The sequence below is a fragment of the Ochotona princeps genome, chromosome 2 (assembly GCF_030435755.1).
Source record: "Ochotona princeps isolate mOchPri1 chromosome 2, mOchPri1.hap1, whole genome shotgun sequence".
Taxonomy (NCBI): Eukaryota; Metazoa; Chordata; class Mammalia; order Lagomorpha; family Ochotonidae; genus Ochotona; species Ochotona princeps.
The window spans coordinates 106,151,138-106,160,860 of record NC_080833.1 but is presented as its reverse complement, the minus strand read 5'-3'; the positions used below and the strand labels follow the sequence as shown (position 1 = coordinate 106,160,860).

General features: G+C 48.9%; 1 protein-coding gene across 3 annotated transcripts in view; it reads right to left on the bottom strand.

The window, feature by feature from the left end:
* Positions 1 to 309: 309 nt before the first annotated feature.
* TUFT1 (tuftelin 1) overlaps positions 310 to 9,723 on the bottom strand; it is a 53,126-nt gene continuing 43,712 nt past the window's right edge. Inside the window, exons 9-12 of one of the 3 annotated variants that reach the window (XM_058660269.1) lie at positions 6,406 to 6,511; positions 5,016 to 5,099; positions 4,147 to 4,247; positions 310 to 1,959 (exon numbers count right to left, since the gene is read on the bottom strand). In XM_058660269.1, coding sequence (XP_058516252.1) covers positions 1,896 to 1,959; positions 4,147 to 4,247; positions 5,016 to 5,099; positions 6,406 to 6,511 — 355 coding nt within the window. In that variant the 3' untranslated portion in view covers positions 310 to 1,895. The remainder of the gene's footprint in view (positions 1,960 to 4,146; positions 4,248 to 5,015; positions 5,100 to 6,405; positions 6,512 to 9,723) is intronic. The other 2 variants (XM_058660267.1, XM_058660270.1) reach the window with 2 other exon arrangements.

The following is a 9,723-nucleotide window of genomic DNA, read 5'->3' as shown; positions in this document are numbered from 1 at the left end:
GCCTAGAGATGGTGAGAAACCAGATCCTCCAACCTGGGCGGTGAGCACTGGACAGAGCCTTTGATCTCTGCCAGGGGTGCAGAGTTACTCATCTCCCTCCAGTGCCCACGGGCACATCCTCCAGTGGTCACAGGACCTTTGACTGAAAAGGACACGTGATGGCCAGTGGCCGGACAAAGGACCCCCATGAAGTCACCAGCCTGGAACAGAGTCAACACAAAGATCAGGACCCCCCCCCACCCGCGGTGACTCCGACCACGAGGCTGAGCTGCTCCTGAGTCTTCTGAACACACAGTGCTCCCTGGGTGCGGTGCTTCTGCCGCCGGCCCTCGGCTCACAGGTGCAGGCGAAACAAAGTCGGCTCTAAAATGATGTTCTCACATCCTCCCCCCAAAAAGCCTAAAGACACCAGGATGGGTGGTCCAAGAGCCGCATCATCATAATTTATTAAATTGACCTAAGAATAGGTGGCAGAGGAAAAAAAAAAAACCCACATGAGAAGTGAGAGGAACCTGGAAGTGTTTGAACTGACAGCTTCTTTGAACAGAGGCGGGAACCACTCCCCAGTGTGGAGAAAGTGAGCCTGACCCAGGCACGGATGCACACAGCCTGAGGACATAACCCACAGCTGACTTTGAACTTCCTGCTTCCTCCGGTATAGCACTCTGATGCTGATCCGCCTCTTGGGGGCTGTAGAACCAGGATAAAGCAGGAGAGAGCTCTTGGGAGGTGTGTTTGGGAGGCGAGGGTTTGGATTTGACTCCAGCCCCAAGGTAGTCCTGACTGCCCTTGTCCCCCAGACACAATGCACGCAGACCCTGGTGCCCAGAGCACTGCACCTTTTTGAGGCACAAGTCAAATTCAGAGAAGGGGAAAGCAGCACATAGAAGACAAGGAGGGGAAAAAACAAAAGCATTCTGATACCAACAGGTTCCACAAAAATGCTTTTCTCAGCTTCAAACCAACCCAAACTCCACCAGAGAAGGCTGTGGGACTCTGACATGAAACAACCACAAGATGAGAGCAGAAACGCCAATAACTTAGCAAAAATAAATACAGTGGGTTGTTGGCTTTGGGGCTTTTTGTTTTTGTTTTCTTGGGACTTATAAGACTCACAGAAAAGGTTTTAGGCTCTGGCGGCACACCTTAGGAGAAAAAGCCTACAAGACTCTGCAAGTTTCCGCAACAGAGAGAATTTCTGCCCCCGACTGTGCGTGGCCCTAGCCAGTCCTCTCTGCTAGACCCTGAATGTGCATTCCCTTTTCCCCCCGAGCCACAAGGCTGTGCAAAGTTCAGGTGCAGCAGCTGGCCAGACCTCCACAGGGAGCCTCCCTGGCAGTCTGTATGAGGCCCAGGTCAGCCCCCGGCCTGCGCCAAGGGTGGAGTGAGGAGAAAAACAGAGTTTGCTGCTAAGAACCCAGGTGTCTGCAGAAGGAACTTCGTTCCCCTAGGGCACACTGCAATCACCCCAGCCTCTGTTCCTCCAGTATTTAGGGCTGAGCCAATCTTCAACACCGTCACTGGTTTGGCTGCTCCAAGGAGGACCTGCCTCTGGGGTGGCCCAGCTCCCCTAAATACCAGAAGGGAGGCTTTGCTATGGGCAGAACAAGAACTATGGGAATGAGGATGCTGCCCTGGCTCCTGCTGGCAGCCACAGTCTTCCAAAGGGTTGCAGGCAGCATCCGGGGGAGGCACCCGTGCTCTGTCTGCCCAGCAAACAGAGGCCAGCACTTGGCACAGGTGGGACACATGAGCTCCAAGCCCTGGGGTTGCAAGCCAGGGAACGGTGACACAGTCAGAGTCAACGCTAACAGCCTACAGGGGTGGTGGGCTTGTTCACAGGTGAGAGGTGGCAGCAGCAATGGCCGGCTGGCGACATCCATCTTCCTGGCAGCTCAGGTTTCCACAACACGAATGAGTGGCATGGGCTTGGGGCTGGGGGGCTTGGATATCCTGACACTGCAAGAAAAAGCAGGAAGACTGAGTGCCACAACGTGGTCCACCCTTCCCCCAGCCTCCCCTCTGCCTCTGCCTTCAGGATCTCTCATGGTGGAACCTTTGAAGCAGCCCAGCCAGGGTCAGCTAAGAGAAGACATGCGGGGATGTAGAGGGTGGGGCTGGCACAACAGCTCAATTGGCTAATCCTCCATCTCCAAGCATCAGGATCCCATATGTGTGCCAGTTTTTGTCTTGGTTACTCCACTGCCTATCCAGCTCCCTGCTTGTGATCTTTGAAAGCACTGGAGGACAGCCCAAAGTCTTGAGACCCTGCACCAAAAGGGGAGATCTAGAAGCTCCTGGCTCCTGGCTTTGGATTGGTTCAGCTCCAGCTGTTGCAGCCATTTGAGGAATGAACCAGTGAAGGGAAGATCTTTCCGTCTCTTCTCTCTGCAAATCTTTTTTCTTTTTTCTTTTTTAATATTTGAAATGCAGATATATATAGAGGAGGAAAAACAAAGAGGAAGTCTGCTGTCTGATGATTCACACTCCCCAGTGACCACAACGGCTGGAGCTGCACCAATCTGGAGCCAGGAGCCAGGAGCTTCTTCTGGGTCTCCCACACAGGTGCAGAGTCCCAAGGCCTTGGGCTGTCCTCGACTGCTTTCCCAGGCCACAAGCAGGGAACTGGATGGGAAGCCGGGCTGCCAGGATTAGAACTGGTGCCCATATGGGATCCAGGCGCACGCAAGGTGAGGACTTTAGCTGCTAGGTTACTACGATGGGCCCTCCTCTCTGTACATCTTAAAAAAAAAAATCTTTAAATACATTAAAGCAAACAAACAACCAAACAAAACAAGAGCAAAGACCTAGGGAGCAATTGATGCAATTGTCTGGTAGTGGGGTGGTGAACAGAAGGGGGAAACTAAGAGTGGGGATGGCTGTGAGTCTCAGTTTCCCTCCCAAGGCTGTGTGTGTCTCCCAGAAGCAACCATACCCTCTTCTATAGAAACACACATGCATGCAACAGGCCAGAGTTACAAAACACACTTGCATGTACTTCCATACGCCTCTAGAAGTCATTTGTGGACCTCTTCAGGTTCCTGGTTTGGGGCTCTACTCTTGCTTAGAAAATGGGTTTCATCTATCTATCTATCTACCTACCTATCATCTATTTATCTATCCATCTATCTATATCTAGGTTGTGTCCTGATGATCTATTATCTATCTATCTACCTATCTTAGTGTCCTGATGATGTTCAACACCAACATGGCTAGCAAAGCTTTGCATAACATCTCAGGGAATGGCTCTTTCCTGTTTCAATTTGCAGTAATACATGTCAGATCTAAGTATTATATCTGGGAATTTCACCTTTTGGCACTTCCTAGTTATTTGTATCTTTCTCAATAAATCTTGTGATGTGATTCACTAATCAACCATCCATAAGAGACTGATTGATTGTAAACACCTGAGATTGTTAATGTCCCTTTTATTACTGTTATTGCTACATCGCATGAGTAATGGTGTTCTAGTCTTTACTGTAATTTCTTTAGCACCACGTGAGTCACGCGCTGGCATCTATTCCTACATGAAGGTTCTTGATATTCTTTTTCACCACTCTAGCGACACATTGGCATTTTTGTTGCATGTTCATTAACTTCATGTGGATGAAAGTTCATTATTTTTCTCCCTGTGGTGGACTGTGTACACTGGCTCTGTATTTAAGGGGATGCATAATGGAAGTGCAGTGGAAATTGATATGTTCCTAGGTGGAAACAGAGAGAAGCATGTCTCTGTGCATACAGTACAAGGATGGACTCCCAGTGAAACGGCTGATGATGTCCTGACAGTTGGATGGTGGACTCTCCGACACTGTCCACACCTAATTGTTGGGAGATACTTCAGTGGCAGCACGATGGACTTATGAAAGTCCATGAAAGACACCCATTGTAAAACTGGAGGGGAAGTCAGTGGGGAGGGTAGGGACAAGGGGAGGGGGAGGAGAAACCCCAATGCCTATTACACTGTGTCATATAACAAAATAATAAAAAGAAAGAAAGAAAGAAAATGGGTCTGGTGAGAAAGGGTCAGATTAGAGACAGAGGCAGGAAAGCTGCATTGAACAGAGCCTCGCCCTTAGGTTTGGTGAAACTGTCTCTCCTTCCTGCCCCCTCCTACCGGGGGCCCACTCGGACAGGTGCACTCACCTGCCCAGGTTCTCCGTCTTGGCCCGGGTCTGAGTGCTGAAGTTGCTGTGACTGATTTGTTTTTCTATCAGGTGTTCCATTCGGTCGTGCATCTCTAAATTCTGAAACACAAGCCGCAGGCTTAGCACGGGCCCGTTCCCCCATGTCCACAAGGCTCCTTCCAAGCTCTCCAGTGCTGCTACCCTGATTCTTCCTCTGTGTGCCAGGACCCAGGCCCTGCCTCTCCCCATTTCCATCACTACAGATCGCCCCCTTTCGCCAGTCCCTATTCCTCAACAATGTTGTAGAACACCAATCATTTCCTGGATAAACTCTACGTAATTTCCTGTATAAAATTTCTTCTCACTGGGTGAGATGTCTATTTGGTTTTTGTCAATATGCTCCTCTATAGAGCATTCTTAGTCTTTTTGGTGTTGTTTTTTAATGTATGTGATTGCTAACTCTACACTGCAAACTCCCTCACAGTAAGCAACCTTACTTCTCATTTATCTCCGGCACTGGAAGGGATGTTCACACTTTCTTTACAGTCACTGGATGGGAGGCTCTGTAGCAAAGAGGACATTAGACCAGAAAGACATAACAGGCCTGAGCCTTGGAGAAGCCTCCCGCTTTGTCACACCTCCTCCTCCTCTTTCATAGCACCCCCAGGCCCGTCATTAAGAGGTGGCCTCCAGGCTGTCCTGGGACACAGCTCACACAGGTTGCCTTGACAAGCTGCCTGCAGACTGTGTCAGGTCTCACTGTAGTTAGTGACTCCTTGGGTTATCAGAAAATGTTTCAGCTGCTGAAGGGAAACTAAGGGAGGCTCCATGGAGTGTCACATGCCATGTGGGTGGACAGGACCAAGACGCCCTCCCGGGTGCACACACCTCCGCCTCCAGGTATGCGACTTTCTCCTTCAGTTCTTGGATGGTGGCATCCTTGGACTGGATCACAGATTTTGAATTCTGGAGCTGTAGAAACAGAAGAGATGCTGGAGCTCATTCCACAGGGACTCACTGCATGCTCACTCAATGCAAGGCAGAGCCCTACAGCTCTTTTCTTTTCTTTTTTTTTTTTTTTTCTTTTTGAAAGGCAAAGTTTCAGAGAGAAAGAGAGACACAGATCTTCCATCTGCTGGCTCACTCTCCAAGTGGCCGCAACAGCTTGGGCTGGGGCTAGAGCTGGGCCAGCGCAAAGCCAGGAACCCAAAGTTGCTTCCAGGGCTCAAGCACTTGGGCCATCCTCTGCTGCTTCTCCAGGCATATTAACAGAGAGCTGGCTAGGAAGTGGTGCAGCTGGGTCTTGAACAGTTGTCCAAATGGGATGCTGGTGTTGGAGGTGGCAACTCAACTTACTTTGCCACAGCATAGGCTCCAAAAGCTTCATTTTAATCTAATATTACTCTGGATTATAGTGGTACTGTGGTGTAGCAGGTAAAGCCGCCACCTGAGGCACTGGCATCCCATGAGGGTATTGGTTTGGTTGAGTCCCAGATGTTCCACTTCTAATCCAGCTTCCTGTTAATGCTCCTGGGAAAGCAATGGAAGATGGCCCAAGTGTTTGGGCCTCTGAATGAGAGAAAGCTCCTGGCTCCTGGCTCTTAGCTCCTGGCTCCTGGCTTTGAAGCCATCCAGCTCTGGCCATTGCAACATTTGGGGAATGTAACAACAGATAGATTTTTCTCCTTCTCTGACTTTCAAATAAAATAAATAATTAAAAAATAAGAATCATCTCTGGATTGTCCCAGGGTTGTTGAGGGAAAAGTGTGAGGAGAGCCCCGAGGATCCAAAATGGATGTTGTAAAACCATTACACTTGGCTTTGGAAAACACAAATTATTAACTGCTTTCAGAAATAGTCACTGAATGCAGACTCTATGATGGGCACTGTTCTACAGAATGGAAAACAGCAGTAAACAAAACAAACACAAACGAACTCGCATGAAGCCAACATGCCCCTCCCAATTAGCACATCTTAGAGTCTCACAGTTCTGCAAACTGGCATATCCTGAGTCTGCTGCCCTAAGGTTCAGGCACGGTAAGGCAGGAAACCTGCCATGGGGCAAGGGGACTTCTGCACGCAGGTAACTGAGTGGATGGTGACTCCAACTCATTCAGCAAGACTCCTCACAGAGGCTACAGGAGATAAGCAAACCCCAATAGCAAAGACCCCTAGCATAGGGCAAATACAAGAGACACAGCGATGTAAGCCAAGCTCCCTAGGAGAAGAGCTGAGCAGGAGCAGAGAGTTGGGCTGGTTAGGCTGCTTCCCTGCTTACCTGCTCTATCATCTGCCGGACCTTCCGCTGCTGGCTCTTGAGCATGTCATCCAGGTGGTGGATCTTCTCCCGCAAGCCAGCTACTTCCTTTTCCAGGGTGGCAGCCCTGGGGAAAGAGAGCAGAGGCTGAGGCCAGGGATGGAGATGCTTTTTCCATCCAGGCACAGCCAGAGCCTGGGGCCTCAGGAGGCTGTCAGCAGGTGGGACTCCCTCAGCCCACACTCCTGCTTCTCCAGGTGGTCACCTGTTAGGTAGCAAGACACCCTCAAGTGTCCCACTGGAAGCCTCATCAGAGATCACCTAGTACCAATAAGGAGACCCAGGCTCAGAAGGGAGAGAAGGGAAAGGTTATTCTGGCTAGATCAGAGCTAATTGGTGGAGGTGACAGGGGAGTAGATGCTATCTACAAGACAGACTTTCTTGGTGCTAAAGTTACCAGAAGGCGGGCTACCACAAGCGTTACAAGCTCCCATTACTGGAAAAGCTCTAGGAGAAGCGGAATTACTTTACCCAACACCACTGAGCTGCCGCAGGTATTTTCTAGATTAGAGGGAACCCTAAGGCATCTTCCCACAATTCTAAGTCTCCTGATTCTCAAACCATCATTGGCTCCTCTGCATCTTACCAGCAGATGGAGCCAAGACACCCAAAGGCCAGTGTGACTAATATGACACAGGTCTTTGATCCCTGTCTGAGTTTCCAAAACAGATCTCCTAAAACCCTTGCAAATTCTTGAGTATAGGAGTGCAAGAACATGTTTTGTTATAATGTTTGGTTTTAGTCCCCAGCTCCTGATGAGCGTCTAGAAATGTGTGCTGTGCCTTCTTACTGTCTGTTGGTCATGGTTCACAGTCTAGAGGCTAGTCACCAGAAAAAAAAAAAAAAACGAAGTGTGATTAGAGGGTTGTCAGCTTTCAGCCCCACCAATCCCCCACCCCCAATCTCTAGAGAGAGGAGAAAGCCCAGAATTGAAGATTGGGTTAATTACCAGAGCCCAAAATTTAGTCAATTATACTCACATAACAGAACCTCTATTAAACCCTGAATGAGGGGTCCAGAGAGCATCCAGGGTGGTGAAGCAAGCCTGGCACACCCCAAATCCATGGGACAGAAGCCCCTGCACACTTCTGGACCCTGCCCTGTGCTTCTCTTCATCTGTTCATTTGAATTCCTCTTTAATCAAGTACTGCCTGAGCTCCAGGAACCATTACTATAAATTATCAAATCTGGGTAGGAGACTATAGGAACCCCCAATTTGTAGCCAAGTTGGCCAGAAGCACTGTGTATCCCTGGACATGGTTCTTAACACCTTGTGTCTGACGTGGGATTGGTGTCTCAGCAGTTAGTCTCCATGCTAAACTAGATTGTAAGACACCCAGTTGGTGTCAACAGAGAATTGCTATGTGGAAAACCCACACATGTATTAGGAGTAGGATAGCTTTTGGTTGAAAGACTCTAGGATTTTGGGGGTCTTGGGGAACTGCTAGTACCCAACACTTCCCAGCTCTGCCTGGAAGCTGACTACTGCAATGACAGAGGGTGGGCAGCCTTGGGGTGCAGTGTGGCTACAATTTAATCTGAGCTGCTCCATATCCTCCCAAAGCTTCAGACATGCTAAGTTCCCACCCTCAGCTCTACAGCAACCTACTTCATCTCCTTTTATTTAGAAAGCAAGTATTCAGGGCCCAGTACAGTCGTCTGGTGGATAAAGTCCTCATCTTGCATGTACCGAATCCCACACGGGTTCCGGTTCTAATCCCGGCAGCTCCACTTCCCATCCAGCTCCCTGCTTGTGGCCTGGGAAAGCAGTCGAGGACAGCCCAAAGCCTTGGAACCCTGCACCCGTGTAGGAGACTCGAAGGAGGCTCCTGGCTCCTGGCTTCAGATCGGCTCAGCTCTGGCCATTGTGGTCAATTGGGGAGTGAATCATTGAATGGATCTTCCTCTCTGTCTCTCCTCCTTTTTGTATATCTGACTTTCCAATAAATGGCACATTTGCATAGATATCACGTAAGCCTCTCTTATGCTTTATTTATTTTTTACATTTCTTTTGTCATTTTTATATGCTTGAAAGGCAGAGCAACAGAAAGGTATCCTCTATCTAGTGGTTCACTTCCCACATGCTCAAAACAGCCTGGGCTGGGCCAGGCCAAAGTCAGGAGCCCACAATGCCACCTGGGTCTCCTATATAGGTGGCAGGGTCCCATGCACTTGGGCCATGATCTGCCACCTCCCAGGGTACACAGTAACGGGAAGCCGGATTCCAATGGGAGTGGTGGGGACTTGAACTGGTACTCTGTGGCATGCAGGTGTCCCAAGCCGCTGTTCCTCACTGCCCATCACCCCGCCTCTTTGTATTTTAGTCACCTCTAGGTTACTTGCTATAGCTGACACACTGTAAATACTATGTGGAGAGTTGCTATACAACATCATTTAGAGAATAATGACAAGAAAAAGAAATCTGCAGGTTTGCTCAGATTTAATTTCTTGGTTTTCTAAATATTCTTTTAATTCTCAGTTGGTTGAATCCATGGATGTGGAATTCACAGATCTGGAAGGCCAAGTGTAACCTTAAGTAATTTCGACATGAAGCCAAAATGGAAGAAGGGCTCTAGCCCTTCCATGCCAGGAAAGTCAAGTCTGGGTGCTCCTAGAAGACAGAACATAGTCCCAGAAGATGTAGGGGTCTAGAAGGTAAGTACCATGTCTGTTAAGAAATTCCTCAGAAGGACCACAGGTATTGTCTGTTGAACTTGGAAAAACCTCAATATTGACATTCAACAGAGACTATATCCCATAAGCTGATGTTAAGTTTGATTTAGTGGTGCCAATGCTGTGGCAAAGCAGGTAAAGCTATCATCTGCAGTGCTGGCATCCCAAATGGGCGCCACTAATTCTAACTCCCACCAGCACCATTTATGAGAATGTCAATCGATTTTACCCTCAGGTCACTCTATTTTGGGGGGAAAGGGTGTGATATGGTTGTTATTTCAAAAAGTTCAAGGGAAATAAAATTAAAAGATAAGCTCATTTTGAGGCAAAAAAGAAAAAGTTGAAATCCGTAGTTTTTTCATAATGTGCACCTCCTTCGTACTTGGGATGTCCCTTCGCGCACACAGTGTGACAGCAGATGCTTTGCCACCCTCACCTGACATTGACACCAAAACCAGAAAAGCCTTTTCTCTGGGTTCTGACCCTCACGGACAATAACAACCCCAACCCCACCTCCCACCCACCCTACCCCACTGGCAAACCAGTCAGAGCTGGCAAACCTGAGATCAGCGCCCGCTCCCTCCGCAGGCCTGGCCACACGGGAGC